We start from the raw sequence: 25,824 nt of genomic DNA, 5'->3' as shown, positions 1-25,824 counted from the left end.
GTATCAGATACTGTATCTTTGGAGCCTTCATATGAATTGGAAAAAAAGAGAATAATCTTTACATAGAGTGCCCAACTTGGAATTATTAAGCTGGAAAATGGAAATTAGATTTAAATGAACTGTAGGAAGCAAAATAATGATTGGAAAATAAAGATATAATTAATGAGAGAAGTTAAGAATCAGAAAAATCTCTGTTCTGATTTTTTATTATTGTCTCCAGTACTCTGTGCAAAAAAACTCAGTTGCATAACTTAATCTGAGTGTGCCTCAGACTTTTGCACAGTACTGTATACTGGTTAAAATAGGAAGATGGTTGGGAAACAGAAATAAGAGTACTTAGCTTTGTATTAACTCATAGAATTAAGTTTTATTTGGTAATTGGAAAGACATAATATACAGCACTGTGCAAAAGTCTTAGACACCCTAGCTCTATCTATCTATATGCATACATATTTCTACACACACACACACACACATATATATGTGTGTGTGTGTGTGTGTGTGTGTATATAACCAGCAACCCAGGTTCAATTCCTGCCACTGTCTGTAAGGGTTTGTATTCTCCCTGTTACTGCATGGGTTTCCTCCCACATTCCAAAGATGTTCGGGTTAGTAGGTTAATTGGTCACATGGGTGTAATTGGGCTGTGCAGGCTCATTAGGCTGGAAAGGCCTGTAACCGTGCTCTACCTCTAAACAAAGATCAATAAAAATTATAATTTTTTAAGAGCCATGTAGATGATATCACCACCTTGGTAGAATGCTCGCTACATTAAAGCACCAGCCCCCAACTTTCTGGGCATTTTTAATAAGCAAGTAGACCAAGTTCATACCACTGCAGACATTTCAGTGTTGGTCCTTCAGGAAGCACTTCAATATCCTACCCTATGGTGCAGCATAATGTCCCTGATTCATTGTAACGATTGCTAATGAATTGCTACCTGGATGCCTCCACGCACTTAGACTGATTTATTGGTTTAAATAAAGGAAAACAAGACGAGAAATTACTGATGAGAAAATGTAACTCAACCTCTTATTGAAACAAGATATATTGATAAAATAAATTCAACTTAGTAACTTACAGTAGTAAGGAAATGCTAGATTGACACCCTGAAAACTTCACTAAAAGCCTTTGGCATCAACCCAGACACATGGGAACATATCGCCCAGGATCAGGTTGAGTGGTACTCATCCCTCCTTAAGGATGCAGTGACCCATGAGGCAGAAAGGACATTGGCAGCAGAAAGACGTTGGCTGGCCAGGAAAGCCCAAGCCGCTGACCCCCAGCCTGATGTGGCTGTTGTCTTTTGTCCACACTGCCAGAGAACTTTTTGAGCATGGATTGGCTTCTCTGGTCAACTGCATCTGTGACAAAGGCCCGTCTCTAACTACGGACAGCACATGGTGCACTCGGTAAAGCACTCATCCCCAGCAGTAATAGCGACTGGGTCTGAACCATAGCTGCTGCATGGAGCTGTCTCATATAGAGGCAGCAGCAACCTACACAGGTGTGCTGATGGTGGAGGATACCATCTTTAATTGGATAATTGAGTTAATTAGCTTTTGGTTGGTCTAGGGGAGGGGCTTTGCAGTTATAAGCCTCGGGTTACCAAGGCTTTGGGGTTAGTTTTCTTTGGTGTTTAGTCTGAGGGTGGAGATATATAGTTTTTTTTCCCAGTTTTTGTCTTGTTTTGAGGTAAATAAAAGTACTTCAATTTATTTTTGCGACTCAAGCCATCTGGTTATTTTTCTTAAACAATTGACCCACAGTTTTTTGTGACAGCATCCCAACGAACCAGTCCAGCCCCTACAAATTGCAGATGACAAGAATGGTTCTATTGTTGCACGATGGACAAATGACAAGTAGAATGGATCATTTGGAACTTTTATCTGTTTTACTGAAGTTGATTGAAGAGAAACTTACAGTTAAATCTCTCTACATTGAATCCTGGATGCAGTTTATTAGAAGTAATAGCTAGATATAACACCTTATACAAGTTATAGATAAAACAATGGTTTTGATGTGTAATTTGTTAGGTTTTGTAATTAGTTGTATTGATACGGCTGATAAATGTTCCTTTGACCTGTGATGACTTACTTCTTATTAAGGTAGAAGGAAAATGTCCAACCAGTCGTTTGATGCAGTTGTTATGATTTTCACATAACTAGCATATTGTGTATAGTGTACAATTTACAAGCATTAGGTTATAGAATTTCCTCATTGGGCACTGACTGGAGGTTACATGTGAAAATATTTATCCTCTGTATATACTGTTACTATAGTTAAACTATTAGAGGTGGGGTGTAAAGGTTTTGCTGGCTGTCTGCTGTGCAAAGCCTATCCTTTCCTTGGCATGATGGGTTGCAAAGCAAAGAGCTATCAGGACTACCACAGAGGCTCCAGATGGCTATGGATCAGAAGCTGAGACCTGTGGACCAATGCTGCTGGGACTCAAGTCAGGGCCTGATCAACCCTGGCTGGGTCACTTGGGCGAGAGTGTCTGATTTTGAAAGACCCAAAACACTTGGTAAACCTGGGTTACATCACTGATGATGTCTCCCAGCAGATCTTACAATGTATCTCAGCATTAAATCTGTGAGCTTAAACCAGAACAAATAATTGAGCCAAGGAGAGTGCTAAGCATTTCCTATTTTTCCTCATTATGTAAGAATTCATTGTAGTTTTGGCACAATTGACTAAGCTTTACAGTTCTTAATTTTGAGTCATGTATATAACATAATATTCTTCAATACCTTTTAAAAGTGTTTGAAATGATGAGAGATATAGATAAGGTGATGGGTAAGCGTTTTCTCCCCAGGCTTGGGGAGTCCAAAGCAAGTGGCACCATTTTAGGGTGAGAGGGGAAAGAGTTAAAATAACCTGAGGGGTTACATTGTTGAAATAACATCAAAATATTTTGCTGTTGTATAGTATTCACTGTGTGTTGCAGAGAGATATCATGCTTGGATTCTGCTGTTTAACTTGCACATTTACATCTCCCATCTTCAATTGAAAAGGTTCATTCAGTAGCATCATTCTTGGGCAGTATAATCTCATTCTGATTAAAAGTCAGTAAACTACAGCAATTACAATTCAGACAGCAACTGTAATAATAAAATTCTGCTGCACGTGTATTATCTAGCCAAGCAAAGTCGTCCTAAGTTTGAGGTGAAATGTATGATCGGTTATCTGCAGTGTACTTTCATAATTGATAAGGCTGAATTACTGATTTTTGGGTAGAGTCAGTTTAATCTCTACATTTAATGTAAATCATAACAATTGAATAAAAGAAGAATATTGGATAACATAGAACAATAGGCCCTTTGTCCCACAAAGTTGTGCCGAACCATTTAAATTGTTAATCAAATGGCTAACTAAATTAATTTCTTCTGCCTACACAATGTCCACATCCTTCTATTTTCCTCACATTCATGGGGCTATCTAAATGTCTCTTAAAAGACTCTAATTCTGCATCTACCACCGCCCCAGGCAGCACATCCCAAACTTGCGCCACTCTGTGTGTTTAAAAAAAAAAGTGACTCTCACATCACCTTTGAAATTACCCCTCTCACCTTAAATGCATGCACTGTAGTATTAGACATCTCAACCCTTGACTGTTTACTCTATGCCTCTCATAATCTTATAAACCTCTGTCGGATCTCCCCTCAGCCTCTGCCGTTCCAGAGAAAGTGACCTAAGTTTGTTCAACTTCTCATTATAGTCCATGTACTCTAATCCAGACAAGAACCTGGTAAACCTCTTCTGTACCCTCTCCAAAGCCTCGACATCCTTCCTATAATGGGGTGACCGGAACTGTACACAATACTCCAGATGCAGCCTAACTAGAGTATTATAAAGCTGCAACGTAACTTCCTGACTTTTGAACTCAGAGCCTTGACTAATAAAGGCGACTATGTCATGCATTTTTAACCACCCTATCAACCTTTCAGGAAGCTATGAACTTGAACTCAAAGATCCCTATGCTCATCAACTGTTAAGGATCTTACCCTTAAGTGTACTGGCTCTTTGTGTTTGACCTACCAAGGTGCAACACTTCACATTTGGCTGGATTAAACTCCATCTGCCATTTCTTTCCTGAAGTCTGTAACTCATCTATATCCCATCATATTCTTTGCTAGTTATCTATGCTATCCACAACACCAGCAATCTTCATATCATCTGCAAACTCAGTAACCCACCCTTCTACATTTTCATTCATGTCATTTATATCCATTACAAACTGCAGGGGTCCCAGTATAGATCCCTGTGAAACACCATGAATCACAGACCTCCAGCTGGAATACGTCCCTTTGACCACTACCCTCTGTTTTCTTTGGGCAAGCCATTTCTGAATATAAGTGGCCAATTCACCATGGATCCCATGCATCTTAATCTTCTGGATGAGCTTCCCATGAGGGACCTTATAAAATTCATGTAGACCATTTCCACAGCTCTACCTTCATCAATCACCCTCGTCAAAAATCTCAATCAATTTAGTAAGGTATAACTTGCCCCGCATGAAGTCTTGCTGGCTGCCCCTAATTAGGCCAAAGCTTTCCAAATGCACATAAATCCTATCCCTAAGAATTCTCTCTACTAACTTCCCTATCCCTGACTTGAAACTCATCGGTCTATAGTTTCCAAGATGATACCTAGTTCCCTTCTTGAACATTGGATCAACATTTACTACTTGCCAGTCCTCTGGGATTCCACCTGTGGCTAGAGAGGACATGAAGATATTGGTATCTCTCTCAATAACCTGGGGTTTATCCAATCAGGCCCTGAGGACTTATTCACCTTCATGCTCTTTTAAGAGACCTAACACTTCCTCTACCTAAACCTTGAAATGCCCTAGCATATGTATATGCTCAGCACTGTTCTCCCTATCCTGAATGTCCTCTTCTTGGTAAATACTGATTTAAGTACACATTAAGGACCTCACCCAAATCGTCTGCATCCAAGTAAACGGTTTCCTCTTTATCCTTGAGTGGTCCTATCCTCTCCCTAGTTATCCTCTTGTTCTTGATGTACCTGTATATACAATACCTTTGGAATCTCATTACTCCTACTTTTCAAGGACCTTTCAAGGCCCCTCTTGGCTTTCCTAATACCCTTCTTGAATTCTTTTCTGGGTTCTTTATAATCTTCAAGTGCTCTGCTTGATTCCAGCTTCCAAAGCTTTACATACTTTTCCTTTTCCTTCTTCACTAAATTGATCACTTCTCTCAACATCCAAGGTTCTCTCCTCGTTGCCATCCTCGTCCTTCCTTCTTACTGGAACATACCTGCCCTGTACTCTGTGCAGTTGGTATTTAAACACCCTTCACACATCAGATGTGGACTTGCCAATAAACAGCTGTTCCCAATTAACTGTCCCTATTTCCTGCCTAATGTGCTTATAATTTGGCATGCTCCAGTTTAATACCCTCCCATAAGATCCATATATATCCTTATCTATAGTTATCTTAAAACTTGGGGGAGTTGTGGTAACTGTTCCCTAACTTCTCGCCCACTAAAATGTCAGTCACCTGGTCAAGCTCATTCCCCTACACCAGGTCCAGTACAGCTCCTCCTCTTGTTGGACTTTCTACATATATATTTAAGAAATCTCTTGAAAGCACCTAACAAATTCCACCCCAATTAGAAGGGCAGCATAGTAGAATACTGGTTAGCACAACACTTCACAGTATCAGTGACTCGGGTTCAATTCCCACTGCTGTTTGTAAGGAGTTTGTAACTTCTCCCCGTGACTGCATTGGTATCCTCCAGGTGCTCCGGCTGCATCCCACTGTTCAAAGGTGTGCCAGTTGGTAGATTAATTGGTCATTGTAAATTGTCCCTTGATTAGCCTGGGTTTAAATCGGGGATTGCTGGGCGGTGTGGATTGAAGGGCCGGAAGGGCCAACTCTGCACTGTATCTCAATAAATAAATAAAAATTGAACCTCCCCATGACAACAGCCTTATTGTTTTCACACCTTTCTTTAATCTGTCTGCAAATCTGACAGGAGGAGCTTGCCACTGCCTTAACTACCATTTTGCCTACACTTCTTACATCTTTGACTCTAACTTCTTAAGCTTAACTTCTACAATTAACTAAATGATTCCAAAAGACTCAGGACCCTTAGCCTGCACTTGTTCTCGCTGAATCCTGTTGAGCCAAAGCCTCCAACTCTAATTCTGGCCCACTCACACAATGACCATTCCCACAATAACCGTTCCACTTACATCTCCCTTCTTTTTATTGGCTAAGTTACTAATAACCCAAGGTATCTCCCATTCCTCAGGTAAATTGCGATAGGCCCTGATTGCTTTTTAAAACTGGTGCGTAAAGTACGCAAGGAACTGACTCCAACTCACTCCGTAATCTCCCTCTCCACAGACAAGTCCTGACAGGCCTCACTTTTTAAAACATTAAGAAAATGGGTGTTTATACAGCCATTGTGCTACCAGCCAATAAATGTCACTTCCCTACCAGGAGAATTATCACACCTGAATTTAACAGTAAGCATTATTGAGTCTGGTTCTCCAAATGGTTTCAGTTAAGATTTTTGAACAACATCCAGTCCTGATGAAAGGTCTCAGCCTGAAATTGCCTGGCCTGCTGAATTCCTCCAGCATTTTGTGTGTGTTGTTTCTCCATCTTCTTTGCTGCACAAATCTAACTTATTTTCTCTTTCCCAGTTTTGATGAAGGATCCCAGAATTGAAATATTAACTGTTTCTCTTTCCACAGGTGTGTTTTCAGCATTTCCTGTTTTTTATTTGAAATTATTTTTATTTTAAAAAGGTATTTGTCAGTGGTGAGGTACAGCGACTTATATGTTATATTCTAGTGAGGCTAACTTGATTGGAAGAAAAATAAAAGAACAATGTATTTTCATATTTTAGGTGATCATACTCTAAGAATCTGGGATATTAAGACAGGAAGAGCGAATATAATAATTCCTGCTCATCAAGCAGAGATCTTGACCTGTGATTGGAATAAATATGATCAGGTAAGATTATAGATTTTATTTCATTAAATAAATCAAGGGTACTTTTCTAGTTGTTAACATTGTTACTCAAAATCACAGTGTAAAACTGTTCTAAAGTATTCCATTCTGTTTAACTCAGAACTTGCTTGTTACTGGAGCAGTTGACTGCACTTTACGATGTTGGGATCTAAGAAATATCCGGCAGCCGGTTCATCAGCTTGCCGGCCATTCCTATGCTATACGAAGAGTCAAAGTAAGCACGTTTATTTTTTCAGTGCATGCAGGTGAACCATGGTAGATTGCTACTGATAGATGAACTATTTTTTAAAATAGGTGCTTTTAATGTAGTTACAGTTGCATGTAAAAGTTTGGGCACCCCGGTCAAAATTTCTGTTACTGTGAATAGTTAAGTGAGTAGAAGATGAACTGATTTCCAAAAGTCATGAAGTTAAAGATGAAACATTCTTTTCAACATTTGAAGCAAGATTAGTGTATTATTTTGTTTTGTATAATTTTAGAGTGAAAAAAAGGAAAGGAGCACCATGCAGAAGTTTGGGCACCCCAAGAGATTTGAGCTCTCAGACAACTTTTACCAAGGTCTCAGACCTTAATTAGCTTGTTAGGGCTATGGTTTGTTCACAGTCATCATTAGGAAAGGCCAGGTGATGCAAATTTCAAAGCTTTATAAATACAGAGGAGGGAGGAGAAGATGGCGGCGCAACGCAGCATGCGCGGCCGTTCCGAATGATATCGATTATATGTAACTAAGGGCCGTACACAATCCGGATTTGATGGAGACAGCCGTGAGAAGCATGGAGGGACACCTGGAGTAACTTCTGAAATGCCTGCTTCACTGCTGCTGCTACTGCGTGATCGAGAATCTCCGGAGACGAAGGCCCCAAATCCTCGGCTTTGCTTATTGCCTGTTGCCGGGGTCGGAATGCTCGGCAGAAATGGTGCTCGGTGCCGGAGAGGTGGTCGGAGGCTTCCAGTATGCTGCATCGAAAAGTTTGCAGCGCTGGGGGTTTACTGTCTGTGTGAGATGATGGGACTTTCGAGAGACTTTGAGACTATTACCGTGCCATGGTCTGTTCTAATCAAATTACGGTATTGTTTGCACTGTTGTAACTATATGTTGGGGTGTATGGGGTGTCAGGGAGGGGTAGCACCTCTGGTGGGGGAACATGTCGCATCCTTTTCAGGGCGGTTAGTCCACCTTTGGTCCCCACCTGGCACTCAGCTCTCACCTGTGGCTCCCCGTAGCTGTTTGCATGTGACGGCGGCCACACCCCGGGCAACAGCTTCGACAAGCCGGCTAAACCAGGTGAGGGTAGCCGACGGGTCTCAAACCCTCGGTGTGATAGGGAGTTGTCTATCCCAGCATTTGAAGACAGACTCCGGTGGATTGAGCGGACGAGACCAATAGAGGGTCCAACAGTCAAGAAGGAGGTCTCTGCAAGCGTCATGGAACGTGTAGAGCAGGACAAGACACAGAAGACGTCCTGGTCATCCACTGCGCCTAGTCCCATCTCCAGCCGTCTAGACTCTGTCTTGCCACTGGATCCAGATGAGAATTGGGAAGAGAGAGTGAGGCTGACACTGCGCAACTCTCCCTCACTTAAATCCAAATCACGCGCTAGTCTCGACACCATCATAATGGTGTCGAGGTCCTCATCGACATCAACGATGGACGAACAACCAATTATATGTTATAATTATGTGGTTTTTGTTTTTAAGTTGGTTTGTCATGTGTTTCCATGATATTCTGGAAAACCATTGTATTATTTCTTAATGTATGCATTACTAAATGACAATAAAAGGGGACTGCGTGTCCTCATAATCTAATCTAACACCTTGACTCCTCAAATCATGTCCCAACAATCAGCAGCCATGGGCTCCTCGAAGCAGCTGCCTAGCACTCTGAAAATTAAAATAATTGATGCCCACAAAGCAGAAGAAGGCTATAAGAAGATAGCAAAGCGTTTTCAGGTAGCCGTTTCCTCAGTTTGTAATGTAATTAAGAAATGGCAGTTGAACAGGAACGGTTGAGGTCTGGAAGACCAAGAAAACTTTCCGATAGAACTGCTGGTAGGTTTGCTAGAAAGGCAAATCAAAACTCCCGTTTGACTGCAAAAGACCTTCAGGAAGATTTAGCAGACTCTGGAGTGGTGGTGCACTGTTCTACTGTGCAGCGACACCTGCACAAATATGACCTTCATGGAAGAGCCATCAGAAGAAAACCTTTCCTGCATCCTCACCACAAAATTCAGTGTCAGAAGTTTGCAAAGGAACATCTAAACAAGCCTGATGCATTTTGGAATCAAGTCCTGTGGACCGATGAAGTTCAAATAGAACTTTTTGGCTGCAATGAGCAAAAGTATGTTTGGAGAAAAAAGGGTGCATAATTTCATGCAAAGAACACCTTTCCAACTGTTAAGCACGGGGGTGGATCAATCATGCTTTGGGCTTGTGTTGCAGCCAGTGGCACAGGGAACATTTCACTGGTAGAGGGAAGAATGAATTCAATGAAATACCAGCAAATTCTGGAAGCAAACATCACACCGTCTGTAAAAAAAAACTGATGAAAAGAGGATGGCTTCTACAACAGGATAATGATCCTAAACACACCTCAAGATCCACAATGGACTACCTCAAGGGGCGTAAGCTAAAGGTTTTGCCATGGCCCTCACAGTCCCCCGAACTAAACATCATCGAGAATCTGTGGATAGACCTCAAAAGAGCAGTGCATGCAAGATGGTCCAAGAATCTCACAGAACTAGAAGCCTTTTGCAAGGAAGAATGAGCAAAAATCCCCCAAACAAGAATTGAAAGACTTATAGCTGGCTACAGAAAACATTTACAAGCTGTGATATTTGCCAAAGGGGCTGTTACTAAGTAATGACCATGCAGGGTGTCCAAACTTTTGCTTCGGGCTCATTTCCTTTTTTGTTATTTTGAAACTGTGAAAGATGGAAATAAAAAAGTAATCTTAAAATATTAAAGAAATGTGTCATCTTTAACTTTATGCCTTTTGGAAATCAGGTCATCTTTTACTTGCTTAGCTATTCACAGTAACAGAAATTTTGACCGGGGAGCCCAAACGTTTGCATGCCACTGTATGTATATAGTGTATTGAAATGTATCTATTAAAGATATTTGGTTTATTTGAATGGTATGGTGCTGATATTACGACCTGTTTTCTCATTACAGTTCATCATCGGTTTCTGCTTCGTAAATATTAAGAAGTTAACACCTTTGTAGTCTCATGATTAGATTAGACAGTTGCTTGTTTATTTTTAAATGATATACATGTATAGGAAGGGTATTGCTGGCAGGAAATATTGCACATATATTGTTTATGCAATTAATGAGATTGTCGGACCATGCTCCATTTCCTTACTTTCTTGTGTTGTTGCAACATTATTGCTATTCAGCATCACTCTTGATATTGCTGCAGGAGAACCAGCAGAGGGCAGCCACTTGCAGCAGCATACAGGAGTGAGGAAGCAAGGGTTTGTGCCAGGCTCTTAGGACAGTGACTTCTGCCGGATCTCTGCCCCAGCAGCACTGCCAATAACATTTCCCTCTGCAGATAATGCTAAAATTAGCCCTATTAACATAGATTCCGCAAGCATTCTCATTCATAAAATTACTCTGAGCATTTAGTCAGGTGCAGTGTACATTCCAAGATAATACATGCATCACTTCCATTGATGTCTGTCATTTGTTTGACAGAGACAGTGAATGACCTAGAATATGATTCAAAAATTAGAAATGTGGGATTTTAAAGCAGGAAGGTTTTTTTTTGTGTAACATACACAAAATGTTAGAAGAACTCAGCAAGCCAGGTAGCAACTATGGAAAAGAGTAAACAGTCGAGGTTTCGGGCTGAGACCCTTCATTGGAAACACAAAATATTCTGTGTTGGAACTGGAGAAAAAAGATGAGAAGTAAGAGTAAGAAGGTGGGGAGGGGAAGAAGAAATACAAGGTAGTAGGTGATAGGTGAAACCCAGGTTGGGGAGAGGGGTTGAAGTAAAGAGCTGGGAAGTCAATTAGTGAAAGAGATAAAGGGCTGGAGAAGGGGAAGTTTGATTGGAGAGGACAGAAGGCCATGGAAGAAAGAGAAGGGAGAGGAGCACCAGAAGAAGGTGATCAGCAAGTAAGGAGATGAGGGGAGAGAGAGAAATGGGGATGGGGAATAGGGAAGGAGGGGGGGCATTACCGTAAGTTCGAGAAATTGATGTTCATACCACCAGATTGGAGGCAACCCAGACAGAATATCAGGTGTTTTTCCTCCAACCTGAGTGTGGCCTCATCGCGGCCATAGAGATGGCCATGGACTGATATATCAGAATGGGAAGGGCATGTGGAATTAAAATGGGTGGGTACTGGGAGAAACCAATTTTTCTGGCAGACGGAGTGCAGGTGCTTAGTGAAGCGGTCTCCCAATCTACGTTGGATCTTACCGACGTACAGGAGGCCACACTGGAAGCACCAGACTCAGTACGTGACCACAAGAGACTCACAGGTGAAGTGTCGTCTCACTGGGAAGGACTGCTTGGAGCCCTGAATGATACTGAGGGAGGAGGTGTAGGAGCAGGTGTAGCACTTGTTCCATTTGCAAGGATAAGTGCCAGGAGGAGATCAGTGGGGAGGGATGAATGGACAAGGGAGTCGCGTAGGGAGCGATTCCTGTAGAAAATGGGGTGGGAGTGGGGAGGGAAAGATGTGCTTGGTGGTGGGATCCTGTTGGAGACAGCGGAAGTTACGGAGGATTATGGTGCTGAATGTGGAGAGTAGTGAGCTGGTAGGTGAGGAGGAGAAGAATCCTGTCCCTGGAGGGGTGGCAGGAGGATGGGGTGAGGGCAGACATGCATGAAATGGAAGAGATGTGGGTGAAGGCAGCGTTAATGGTGGAGGAAGGGAAACCCCTTTATTTGAATAAGGAGGACATCTCCTTAGTTCTGGAATGAAGGGTCTCATCCTGAGAGTAGATGTGGCGGAGACGGAGGCATTGAGAGAAGGGGATGGCATTTTTACAAGTATCAGGATGGGAAGAGGTGTAATCCAGGTAGCTGTGAGAAGATATCAGTGGATAAGCTGTCTCCAGAGACAGGTTGAGAAAGGAGAGGGAGGTGTCAGAAATGGACCAGGTAAATTCGGCCTGAAACGTGGACTGTTTACCTTTTTCCATAGATGCTGCCTGGCCTACTGAGTTCCTCCAGCATTTTGTATGTGTTGCTTGGATTTCCTGCATCTACAGGTTTTCTGTTCTGTGTATTTTTCATGGATTGTTACAGTACATCTTTGGAAGTTATTTTTCTTTCCAGTAGCTTTACCTCAAAACAATCATGTCCAATCTATGAATGAAGTGAATAAATTGTTTTCTTACTGTACATCCTGAAAGCAAAGTGTACTGCAGAGATTATCCTGAAGTTAAGTATTGTAAAAATACTACAACATACAACAAAAACTTAGACTGCAAAATAAAACTGTATATAAGTTTTAAGCATCAACAATTGGTCTATAATTTCAGAAATATTGCGTTATGCTAATACTAATATTTCCTTTTGCAGTTTTCTCCCTTTCATGCAACCATATTAGCTTCATGTTCATACGATTTCTGTGTCAGGTAAGTGACATTTTTTTCTTCATCTACACTCCTCTTCCCTTGTCCTCATCTTAGTCTTCCTTAGTAAAAGCATCGACAATTTGCCTGATTACTGCTTATTGGTTTTGGATGGCATTTGCTACTTAGCTTACTGAACAGATTTTTATTTCTTGATGAATATCTCATTAAAATTAAATTCAGAAAACATTTCCAAGACATTTTAGTCCTTTGCGATTTGCTCTTTGTTTGTAGACCAAACCTAGGGGTGACTATAGCACCATGGTTAAGTTATAGCATAGTTATCTTGATGCCTGACGTATTGATCTGGAGAATGATCAATAAATGCTGACATTTTTTGAACAAATAAAACATACCAAGGCACTCCAGATGAAAGGACTTGACATGAAACATTGACTATCCATTTACTTCCACAGATGATGCCTCACCTGCTGCGCCCTCCAGCAGTTAATTTTTTTCTTTCGGATTCCAGCATCTGCAGTCTCGTGTGTCTTCGAAACATGTCAAATATTTTTAACTTCACATTTTATCTGATAGGTCTTAAATAGTAATGTTAGATTACTATTTACTGGGCTGGATTGTGCTGCTCTAGTATCGCTCTTTGTGCCACCTACACATAAGCCAGCTTGAGCCTTGGCCAGCCCAGTGAGAAAATTCACGTGCAAAATACCTTTGACAGCCAGCAAAGCTGAGGACTCGGTTTAGACAATTGTAAAAGCTGGAGTGATTTTAGTAAATGTTACATATTTCTTGACCTTGAAAGATTGAAATTAATTTTGAAATAGAAAATTTAATTTGAAGTTGTATTAAAATAAAGTTATAAAACAACTCAATAATTAACATTTTTATATCACATTATTTTTAAATCCTCCTAAACTATCATTGAAACAATTGGTATCTTAGATTCTGCACCACGTCTAACCTGACATAGGAGCCAAGAAACAGAATCAGGTTTAATATCATTGGCATATGTCATGAAATTTGTTAATTTTGCAGCAGCAGTACAGTGTAATATATGATAAATACAGGGAAAACAAATAAATAGATTGCAGTAGGTATATATGTGTGTATTAAATAGATTAAAAATGATAGTGCAAAAACAAATGATAAAAAATCAGGTAGTATTCATGGGTTCAATGTCCATTTAGAAATCGGATGGCAGAGGGGAAGAAGCTGTTCCTGAATCGCTGAGTGTGTACCTTTAGGTTTCTGTACTTCCTTCCTGATGGTAACATTGAGAGGAGGCAGGTTTTGGGTGATGGGGGTCCTTAATAAATGGACGCCACCTTTCTGAGGTACTGCTCCTCGAAGACATCTTGGATACTACGGAGGCTAGTACTCAAGATGGAGCTGACTAATTTTACAATTTTCTGTACTCTCTTTCAGTCCTGTGCAGTATCTCCCCCTGCAGCCTGCCAGAATGCTCTCCATGGTACGTCTGTAGAAGCGTTTGCGTGTTTTAGGTGACAAACCAAATCTCCTCAAACTTCTAATGAAATATAGTCGCTGTCTTGCCTTCTTTATAACTGCATCGATATGTTGGGACCAAGATATATCCTCAGAGATATTGACTCACAAGAACTTGAAATTGCCCACTCTCTCCACTTCTTATCTTTGTTCCCTCATTTTACCATTTCTGAAGTCCACAATCAGCTCTTACTGATGCTGAGTGCAAGTTTGTTCCTGCAACACCACTCAACTAGCAAAGGGGCAGTTTTGTCAGTGGAATGCAGGCCAGGTGCTCTGCTCTGCTGTTTCATTGGCTGAAGAATCAGAGTGGGCGGCAGTAGTCAACATGACTGGACTACACCTCTTTTGTGACCTTGGATTATTACTAAATAATGATCTGTCCACAATCAATGTTTTGGGAACTGTGAGAATTACAAGGATTATGTGCCATTTGATAAAGCTAAATATGCCTGTCGTCATGGAGATATGCATTTTTCTTAATCCATTGCCTTTTTGTGCTATTGTGTCATTTTGGAGAAAAACAATACCATCCATTGTATTTGTCACTGAGAAGGTACACAAATGAAATCTTGAGATAAAAGTCATTGGTAGCAACTCTTACTGCTCTCAACTTTACTGTGATAAACATTGATATTTATGTAAAGGAGAGGTTCAAATATACAGTAAATCAATATATTTTCTGTGTTACAGTTTGGATAGTCTCACTTCTAATAGTTGATACATTCCTTAGTAGAGCACAGGCATTCTGAGTTCAGTATTAATAGGCACTAAGATCACCTTTATTGTCTGTCAGTGGAGAGGTCCTTGACACTCTGAAAAATATTGGCATGATATGATGTTCAGTTCTCTGGACCTTCTGTGCTTTTTCCACCTTCCATTTTTTGTATTATTACATCACAGGTTTTCTATTGATTCTCAGCCTTTAGAGCTAGTTCTTCACATTTGAGTCATTGCAGAGTGACTTTTCGAAGTTCATCTTACATTTGAAATTAAATAGATTATTAATTTTCTGTTTATGCTCATTAGACAAGCCCTTCATTGTCTTTCCAAATTACTGTGTACTTCCAAACAGTTCACACTGTGGGCTCTCTGCAACTCCTTTTGGTTTGGGGTTGTAAGATTGTTGTTTGCCCTGTGAGAGAAAAGCTATTTTTGTGAGGTCCTTGAAATCATAAGTCAATCTTGAGGGAAGAAGAGTTGATTGTAAGTTGGCTGGTGTATTCATGCTGTATACTGGAGACAAATGGAGTTTTATCCTATTGCTTTTGACCACCAATTTTTGGTGAAAAAGTGCAATATGTTCAATTCATACTACAGTCATAATTATTTGACTTCAGTAAGTACAACTTAAAAATAAAATCTCAATTAAGAACTCTTCTAAGAAGAAACCTCCATTTTATTACAAAGAAAAAACGGGCATTTTTAAAATGTCTTTGGCCCTCACACACATTCCACATTACTTGACTTGCATTGAATTAGTCTGATGTCTATTCATGGATGCTCTGCAGGTGTGTAAGGCAGATATCTTAAGCATAGTAGTAATATTCTGCAATGCAAGTAAGATCTCTTTATCTTAACTTTTTATAACTTACTTGCAAGCTAATAGCCAACCAGTGGAAAAGTTAATACCTAAACATGGAATTTCCTTTTTATTGCAGAGCCTTACTGAATGCCTCCTAGAAAGTTTAATAACTTAAAATTCTAGACAACTTATGACAAAATGCTATATTAATTCATTTTCATGCATCAGCACTGAAGTGATACTGTGACTGTAATTGTGATCCCAAAAACAAATGTTGTAGAAGGCACAAACACGAGGAATTCTGCAGACGCTGGAAATTCAAGCAACACACATCAAAGTTGCTGGTGAACGCAGCAGGCCAGGCAGCATCTCTAGGAAGAGGTACAGTCGACGTTTCAAGCCCAGACCCTTCGTTAGGACTAACTGAAGGAAGAGCTAGTAAGAGATTTGAAAGTGGGAGGGGGAGGGGGAGATCCAAAATGATAGGAGAAGACAGGAGGGGGAGGAATGGACCAGGAGCTGGACAGGTGATTTGAGAGAAGGATAGTGCAGTCTGATGTGACCAGAATGAACTTTAAATTTTCTTGAATGCTATTGGTATCGCTTTGCTTTGGAAACTGAAGTAGAAAACCTCAGTTAACTAAAGAAGAATGACACGTAGCAAAGCAAATATAGCTGCTCCTCATTTAACGAAGGACACTTTTGATGGCAGCATTTCTGGTTTACCTGCCACCCTTGTGCCTCTCGTTGTCATTCCGGAGACGTGCAGCCCTTTGATCCCCCGTCTCTTCAGCTCTTCTGCTGTTTGTTTGTCTCTGATCCTGGAGACGTGCATGCCTCTCCTCCTCCTCCTCTTCTTCTCTCATCTTTTTTTGTCCTGACTCTTTGATCCTGGAGTCGTGTGGCCCTGTCCTCATCCGATTCTTGTTCTGTCCCTCTCCTTGCCGCTTCCCGACGACATTTGGCGTCATCTCTTGACCATAATGTCCCCCTTCCCATTCCACGTGGCATAATTAGGCTGACCATTTTTTTTTACCCTAATGCTGGTTAGAAGATAGGAAGCAGTAACACCGAAGGATGCTGATTATTCTTTATGATGTGTTTGGCACTGTCTTAAATGGATGTGATCTCGTCACTGCTGTCCTTTGACTGCAGCAAAGGGTTTTACGGGTGTCTGGAAGTACGTCATTACAGTAAGATTTAATTATCTCTTATTGATGGGTGGCAGTTAGATCTGTCCCAATCCTGCACATGCTGATGGTGATTAGCAGAATGTGACCCCTCGCTCCGGTAGGTGTCACTGCTGAGGCTGGCGGTGCGCATGCATCGGGCTGTCGCACCCCGATTTCCATGATGACAGATCGGCTCTCGGGTTAAAAGGGAGACTGTTGATTTTGGTGAATGAGCAATTTTATACGAATATATGACCCTGAATTTTGCCTGCATTCTGTAAGTTAGTGCATTTTAATTCTATTTAGCCAAAAAAAGTGCTGCTGTAATGCACCGTTTATGCTAATTGGAGGTCACAAGCAGACAGGCAGAGTGTAAGAGTTTTAGTAGTATATAGATATCAGTATTATTCATAATATCCAAGAGATAGACATATGCTAGCAAATCAATATCATGTAAGCCAAACACCAAATATTTAACTTAGTTATTTTTTCCGTGTAGGTTTTGTAACTTCATATGGAGAGACAGAACTGGATGCAGTATATTAGTGTATAAGGATTTTAATGCACTTTCTTAATGCTGGTTGACTGGTGTAGACTCATCAAACCATTTCAAATTAATGTTCTGTGCGTCTTGTGACTTCCTACCAGCTTTCAAGTACAAGCTGATGAAAAAAATCAATATTAATAAATCACATTTCACTTAGCTTTGTTCTTTTAGCAATTTTAGTTGTACATTGATTTTCAATCATACTTTGTTCATGGAATTCAGAATTTAGCATCAGTAATCTGTCCTGTTATGTTCTGCTGATCCATCATTGCCATTATAACCATGCACCACTGTACCCAAGCACATCTATTTGCAAATCTTTACTTCCAGTTTCAAATTCTCCACTTTTATAAAGTATTGTCTTTGCAGCTTACCTTTCATCCATGCTGCTTTCACTAGTCTAGAATCAGTAACTGAAAAGTCCATAAACCTATCACCTACTTAAAATGAGAGAAAATAATTACTAAAAGCAAGATATAAAGTGGAAAAATTAACAAGTTTAGAAAATAAAGGGAATGAGACCAAGATGATCAAAATTAAAAATAACTTTATTATCAAATTACAATAGAACTAAGAAATACAATAGAATCAATGGAAAAACTACATACGAAGACCAACAAGCAACCAATGTGCAAAAAGAAGACAAATTGTGCAAATACAAAATTTTAAAAAAAACAAGTAAATAAATAACAAAAAATGCTGGAGGAGCTCAGCAAACCAGGCAGCATCTATGGAAAAGAGTACAGCCTACATCTCAGCTTGAAACGTCAATTGTATTCTTTTCCATGCTGCTTGGCCTGCTGAGTTCCTCCAGCATTTTGCGTGTGTTGCTTGGATTTCCAGTATCTGCAGATTTTCTCGTGGTTGTGAATAAGCAAATAGCACTGAGAACATGTTGTAGAGTCCTTGAAAGTGAGTCCATAGGTTGTGAAATCAGTCCAGTGTTGAGGTTATTCAAGCTGGTTCTGGGGTCTGATGGTTGAAGGGTAATAACAGTTCCTGATCTGCTCCTGTGGGACATTAGGCTCCTGTACCTCCTTCCCAATGGCAGCAGCAAGAAGAGAGCATAGCCTGGATGGCGGAGGTCCTTGATGATGGATGCTGCTTTTTTGTGGCAGCATTCCTTTCTGATGTTCTCAATGGTGGGAGGTCTTTTCCTGTGATAGTGTGGGCTGTATTCACTACCTTTTGTAGGCTTTTCTGCTCTTTGGTCTTGGTGTTTCTATACCAGACTGTTATGCAACCAGTCAGATATACTCCACTGCACATCTGTAGAAGCCTCTCCAAGTTTTAGATGGCATGTTGAATTTGTGCAAACTTCTAAGAAAATAGGAAGAAACAAAGAAAGTGCTGTTATGTTTTCTTTGTAATGACACTTGCATGCTGGACAGGACAGATCCTCTGATATGATAATTTAAGTTGCTGACCCTGTGCACCTCCAATCCCCTGATAAGAACTGGCTCATTGACCTCCAGTTTTTTTCCTCCTGTAGTCAATAGTCAGTTGTTTGGTCTTGCTAACTTTGAGTGAGAGGTTGTTGTGGCACCATTCAACCAGATTTTTAATCTCCCTCCTATATCATAACTGTTGCAGAGAAGCAACACTAGTATGATAACCCCAGCTATCTCTGAATTTGAATCTTTGCTAGTCGCTGGTGTTCCATTGTTTGACCTACCAGAATCAGAATCAGGACCTATGTCATTAAATTAGTTGTTTTGTAGCAGCAGTACAGTGCAATGAATAAAAAATTACTAAGCTACAATAAGAATGTATTAAAAAGTTCAAAAAGAGAGCAAAATAGTGAAGAAGTGTTCATAGGTTCATGGACTGTTCAAAAGTCTGATGGTGAAGGGGAGAAGCCTGTACCTAAAATGTTGGATGTACATCTTAAAGCTCCTGTACCATGAGAAGAGGGCATGTCCTGGATGCCGATGGTGCTTCATGACGGATTTCATCTTCTTCAGATGTCTTCAAGAATCGTACTTCAATTTTCTCACCAACACTCTCAAAGCAAATTTTCCTTTTCACTTCCATTAATTCCTATTCAGTAAGTGCTTCCTTTTTGACTATGTTTAGTCAGGCAATTCCTTCTTCTCCTATAAAATAGACATAATTATCTTTCTGAGAAACACTTGTGTAAACGGTGAGTATTTGTTTTGCAATTGTTGAGCATCTTAAGAGAGACCAGTCCCTTTTAGGGAAGATGAATGGCCTCTTTTTAAAATTGTTTTTCAACGTTTTGGCGAGTTCAAATGTTGCAAAGCATATGGCACGCAGGAGCATTGTGAAGTCGCACAACATTCTCACACCTTGCCAGTCCTGGAGAAATCACTGAACATGTTCCTCTACTGATTTCAGCTTCTTTCTGCTGTAGTAATTTTCTCGGATGCACCTTCACCTGGTTAGGAAAGATGTGGAAGGCTTCCATCAGATTTTTAGGGCATGCTAACCAGAGCATGATATGTGCAAATATTTTGCCTCATCTCTCTTGCAATGGAAATTCTTTTCCATAATTTTTTAAATATATTAATTTTCCTAGATCTGGATGTTGCTGCAAGCCAACATTTCTTGCCTAGATCTACTCAACCTTAAAGAAGAAGGAAGTGAGTTGACTTAAACTATTTCTAGTGTACAGTTGAAGTCAGAAGTTTACATACACCTTAGCTAAATACATTTAAACTCAGTTTTTCACAATTCCTGACATTTAATCCTAGAAAACATTCCCTGCCTTAGGTCAGTTAGGATCACTACTTTATTTTAAGAATGTAGAATGTCAGAATAATAGTAGAGAGAGTGATTTATTTCAACTTTTATTTCTTTCATCACTTTCCCAGTGGGTCAGAAATTTACACACACTTTGTTAGTATTTGGTAGCATTGCCTTTAAATTGTTTAACTTGGGTCAATTGTTTTGGGTAGCCTTCCACAAGCCTCTCACGGTAAGTTGCTGGAATTTTGTTCCATTTCTCCAGACAGAACTGGTGTAACTGAGTCAGATTTGTAGGCCTCCTTGCTCGCACACGCTTCTTCAGTTCTGCCCACAAATTTTCTATCGGATTGAGGTCAGGGCTTTGTGATGGCCACTCCAATACCTTGACTTTATTGTCCTTAAGCAATTTTGTCACAACTTTGGAGGCATGCTTGGGGTCATTGTCCATTTGGAAGACCCATTTGCGACCGAGCTTTAACTTCCTGGCTGATGTCTTGAGATGTTGCTTCAATATATCCACATAATTTTCCTTCCTCATGATGCCATCTATTTTGTGAAGTGCACCAGTCCCTCCTGCAGCAAAGCACCCCACAATATGATGCTGCCACCTCCATGCTTCACGGTTGGAATGGTGTTCTTTGGCTTGCAAGCCTCACCCTTTTTCCTCCAAACATAATGATGGTCATTATGGCCAAACAGTTCAATTTTTGTTTCATCAGGGCCAGAGGACATTTCTCCAAAAAGTAAGATCTTTGTCCCCATGTGCACTTGCAAACTGTAGTCTGGCTTTTTTATGGCGGTCTTGGAGCAGTGGCTTCTTCCTTGCTGAGCAGCCTTTCAGGTTATGTCGATACAGGTGTCCCCCGCTTTTCGAACATTCGCTTTACGGAACCTCGCTGTTACGAAAGACCTACATTAGTTACCTGTTTTCACTAACAGAAGGTGTTTTCACTGTTACAAAAAAAGGCAGTGCGCAAAAAAAGCAGCGCGCGATAAAAGGCAGAGTGTGCCCCGAGCAGCCAAGTGCCTCCCCCAGACCTGCATTCTAGCCGACATTGCTTAAACACATGCCCATGAGCATCCGTTAGCAAGATGAGTTCTAAGGTATCGGAAAAGCCTAAAAGAGCTCGTAAGGGTGTTACACTTAGCGTAAAACTAGACATAATTAAGCGTTTTGATCGTGGTGAACGAAGTAAGGACAAAGTGAGTTTGGCTTGTGGAAGTTGACAAAGATGATGTTGAAGAGGTTTTGGCATCCCATGACCAAGAACTGATAGATGAAGAGCTGATGCAATTGGGAGAGGAAAGGATAACAATTGAAACCAAATGCAGTAGCGAACGGACTGAAAGTGAAGTCGTCCAGGAACTGAAAGTGAAGCAGATTTTCGCTGCAATTGACAACAATGATTGCAGAAAAGTATGACTTTAATTTTGAAAGGGTACGTAGGTTTAGGGCAAATTTGCAGGAGTGCTTACAAATGTATGATAGAAAAATGTGCGAAGCTAAGCAGTCAAGCATACTGTCGTTTTTTAAGCCTTCCACATCAGCCACAGCAGACGACGAACCTCAGCCTTCGACATCGAGGCAGACAGACTAGAAGAAGATGACCTGCCTGCTCTGATGGAAACAGAAGACGATGAGATGACACCCCAGTGTCGCACCACCCCAACCCCCGGGCCGCGGACCGATACATTGCTGCGGAGAATGCAGCCGTAGCCGGGACGCACCCAACTCATCCTTAAGAAAAAATCCGAAATAAACAAGCTAATTAATTAGGTGCCGAGGCAATTGGCAATCGCCTCTCATCTGGGCCGACATTTACGTGCCGGGCGGCACCTAATTAATTAGCTTGTTTATTTTGGCTTTTTTCTTAAAGATGTGCTGGGTGCGTCCCGGCTACCGCTGTACCGCTGCATGCTTCACAGATCGGTATCGGTCGCTGCCCGGAGGTTGGGGTCCACTGCACCACCCAACCTCCGACAACTCAGCTTAACACACCATCATCAGTGTGCTCGGTGCTGCCTTCCCGATTCTGGTAAGTGGTACTACACTGTACATACTTTATATAGGCTGTGTATTTTTATGTGTTATTTGATATGATTTGGCAGCTTCATAGCTTAAAGGTTACTGGAGAGAGTGTTTCTGCCAGGAGCACATGTGCCGTGTTTCTGCCGAGAGCTCTTGCGTGAGATTCTCGCTACGGAGAACAGTGTGGCAATGATTGTAGAAAAGTATTTCTATTTTGTATAGGCTGTGTATTTATCATATCATTCCTGCTTTCACTATATGTTACTGTTATTTTACGTTTTATGTGTTATTTGGCATGATTTGGTAGGTTACTTTTTGGGTCTGCGAACGCTCACAAATTTTTCCCATATAAATAAATGGTAATTGCTTCTTCGCTTTATGACATTCTGGCTTACGAACTATTTCATAGGAACGCTGTACCTTCGGATGGCGGGGGAAACCTGTATAGGATTCGTTTTACTGTGGATATAGATACATGTCTACCTGTTTCCTCCAGTGTCTTCACAAGGTCCTTTGCTGTTGTTCTGGGATTGATTTGCACTTTATGTGCCAAAGTACGTTCATCTCTAGAAAACAGAATGCATCTCCTTCCTGAGAGGTATGACGGCTGTGTGGTCCCATGGTGTTCATACTTGTGTACTATTGTTTGTACAGATGAACGTGGTACCATCAGGTGTTTGGAATTGCTTCCAAGGATGAACCAGACTTGACATAATTTTCTGACAATCCGATAGAAAATTTGTGGTGTGATGGAATCTTAAATTTTACTCATTATGGACTGTGCCTTTAAGAACCCTGCCTGTGGGAAAGAGAAAGCTGTATAGCACGAACAGCTTGTTACAGAGAGAGAGAGAGAGAGGGGCAAAGACTGCTCACGGTTTGTTTGAGATTTATGCAAGGACACTGCCAGCTTCTGAGTTCCTACAGAGAGAGAGGGGAGGAGCTACATGATGGACAGCTGGTGTTCGGCACAATAGTATTTAAACCAGCGTAGTTGCTTGTTTTGCAGGACACGCAGACGCACTAAGGTGTGGCAAAATTACCACTACACTTTCAGGTGCCCACGAGTGTAGGACTGAGGATCAATTAAGGGGAATCGATCTGTGATTATTAGTGCCTGAAAGAGCGACCCTGTGGAGTCTACCACTGTGTCTAACCCTTGCCTGGGTTGGTAGATTATCACTTGAAGACGGCGCTCTTAAGTTGGTCACGTTTGGCTAACTTGGAAGTTTGGGAGGACATCGAAGAGGATCGACGACACCTGTCTACGTGGATTACAAGTCAGTCTCTCTCTCTCTCTCTCTCTCTCTCTCTCTCTCTCTCTCTCTCTCTCTCTCTCTTGCTCTCTCTCTCTCTCTCTCTCTCTCTCTCTCTCTCTCTCTCCTCCCTCCCTCCCTCCCTCCCTCCCTCCCTCCCCTCCCCCCCCCTCCCCCCCCCTCCCCCCCCCCCCTTTCTGTGGACTGAACTGAATATCCTTACCACACCATTGTAAAACTGTATCACTCACCACCTAAGTTTGAAGTTTGGGAATTTATATCTTTACACCACTAACTCTTGTTTTACCTGGTATAAGTTACTATACGACATAGTTACTAATAAAATAGTGTTTTGTTAATAGCAAGAGCAGACTCCAGGTGTGTTCTATTGCTGCTGAGATTTTTGCAGAGTTGCATGTACATGACAGTGGGCAGAACTGTAAAAGCATGTGCGAGCAAGGAGGCCTACAAACCTGATTCAGTTACACCAGTTATGTCTGGAGGAATGGAACAAAATTCCAGCAGCTTATTGTGAGAGTCTTGTGGAAGGTTACCCAAAACATTTGACCCAAGTTAAACAATTTAAAGGCAATGCTACCAAATACTAACAAGGTGTATGTAAACTTCTGACCCACTGGGAAAGTGATGAAAGAGATAAAAGCTGAAATAAATCATTCTCTCTACTATTATTCTGACATTTCACATTCTTAAAATAGTGATCCTAACTGACCTACAACAGGGAATGTTTTCTAGGATTAAATGTCAGGAATTGTGAAAAACTGAGTTTAAATGTATTTGGCTAAGGTGTATGTATTTCTACATACATCTTTGAGCAAGTCAGAATGGTGTGTGATTTGAAGGGAAGCCTGCAGGTGGCAGTGTTGCTGTGTACTTGCCACCCATGTGCTCCTTATTAAGAGATATGAGTTTGAAAGATACTGTCAGAGTAGTTTTGGGGGCGGGGGAGGAACTGCAGTGCACATTGTTGATAATGTGTTTTTGGCTTAGGAATGAATGGCTACTATGGTGTAGAAAACATAAGTCAAGAGAATTTCTTTGTCTTGGATGACGTGGAGCTTCCTAAGTGTGTTGGAGCTGCAGTCATCCAGGCAAGTATGCCTTGTAGATAATGAACAGATTTTCAGTGTCTTGCATGTTGGCATGGGCTACTTCATTTAAATTCAAACAGAGTGGAAAGCAGTGCAGTCATCAGTGAACATTTCCACTTCTGACCTAATGCTGGAAAGAAGATCACTGATAATGCAGGTGAAGGTGAGCAATTTCTGCCCTGATGTTGTGGGGCTGGATGATTTTTCTTCAACAGCCACAACTATTTCCTTTGCACTCAACTTGCCAATTTGTTTGTTGCTCCAGATTCTAGCATTTGCAATCTCTTGTGTCTTCTTTTGTGTGGTATGACTTCAGCCATGGATGTTTGTTCACTTCGTTACACTCTTGGTTCAAACATGGATCAATGAGCTGAATTCTAGACCTGCTAGTTGCAAGATTTTCATTTAGGTGTGTACATTTCTAGCTGGTAGAGGATGTGGGTGTTGTCTAAGGGGTCTTGGTGGCTTGCTGCAGTCACCATATGGTGCAATCTACTGTTACTGTGTATCGGTGTGGTTGGGGTGCCTATCAAGTGGGCTGCTAGGTTCTGTATGGAGTCGAGCTTTTCAAACGTTGACGCTGCACTCATCCAGACTTGTGGTGAATATTCTACTTGTGGTAGAAATGTTTTGAGGATTTAAGAAGTGAGGTTTTCGCCTCAAGATTCCGAACTCTGATCTGCTCTTGTAGCCATATTATTAGTGCACCATTTGATAGCTCGGCAACAGATTAAGTAGTAATTAGCCACCTTCGTTATGTCCTACTTTTGTGTACAGGGCATACCAGCCAATTTTCCACCTTATCCAGTCAATGCCAATATTGTTAACTGTAGTAGAACAGCTTGTGTTGAGAGGCCACTAACTCCTGAAAGTAGGTCTTCAGTACTACATTTGGATATTGTCTGTTGCATAGCCTTTGCTGTATGCAGTGCGCTCAGCCATTTCTCAGTAACACATGGAGTGAATTAATTAATGAAACGTGCAAGGTATTTAGTGGTATTTTACAGCACATTTATTTTATAATTGATAATATGAAAAACAGCACACTTAAGAAGTTTTGAATGGAGGAAATTTCACTCAAGTCCACTGCCCGAGTAGAAAAAGGGAGTAGTGGATTTGGCAGCATAATAGAGCTTTCACCAGCAGCCAATCCATGTTGAAATTGATTAGCAAGGGCAAATTAAAGGAAGTCAGGGGCAAGCACAGCAGCCATTGTCTGAGTGGACATAGTCAGAGTGGTGATCTCAAGGCTTTAGCTCTTTGAAGCTTCAGGCAGAGAACACAAAGAAAAGAAAAGCTCTAGGTTAAGTTTCTTTTCTCCTTCCCTCTTTATACCTGCTTACCTAGAACAGTAACGATGCTAAGTAGGATACTGGAATGCTCCTCTGTGGGATGTGGGAAGGCA

At 41.1% G+C, this 25,824-nt stretch overlaps 1 protein-coding gene across 6 annotated transcripts in view; it reads left to right on the top strand.

The window, feature by feature from the left end:
* Positions 1–25,824, top strand: part of pex7 (peroxisomal biogenesis factor 7) — a 97,809-nt gene that overhangs the window by 53,981 nt on the left and 18,004 nt on the right. For 2 of the 6 annotated variants that reach the window (XM_072249291.1, XM_072249299.1), the window contains exons 6-8: positions 6,889–6,995; positions 7,114–7,227; positions 12,553–12,608. In XM_072249291.1, coding sequence (XP_072105392.1) covers positions 6,889–6,995; positions 7,114–7,227; positions 12,553–12,608 — 277 coding nt within the window. Of the gene's footprint in view, positions 1–6,888; positions 6,996–7,113; positions 7,228–12,552; positions 12,609–13,991; positions 14,038–19,855; positions 19,920–21,560; positions 21,701–23,063; positions 23,335–25,824 lie in introns of those variants that run through there. The other 4 variants (XR_011883875.1, XR_011883876.1, XM_072249306.1 and 1 more) reach the window with 4 other exon arrangements.

The sequence above is a fragment of the Mobula birostris genome, chromosome 2 (genome assembly GCF_030028105.1).
Source record: "Mobula birostris isolate sMobBir1 chromosome 2, sMobBir1.hap1, whole genome shotgun sequence".
Lineage (NCBI taxonomy): Eukaryota > Metazoa > Chordata > Chondrichthyes > Myliobatiformes > Myliobatidae > Mobula > Mobula birostris.
The sequence above is the reverse complement of the archived record's forward strand: the minus strand, read 5'-3'. Positions and strand labels throughout refer to the sequence as shown.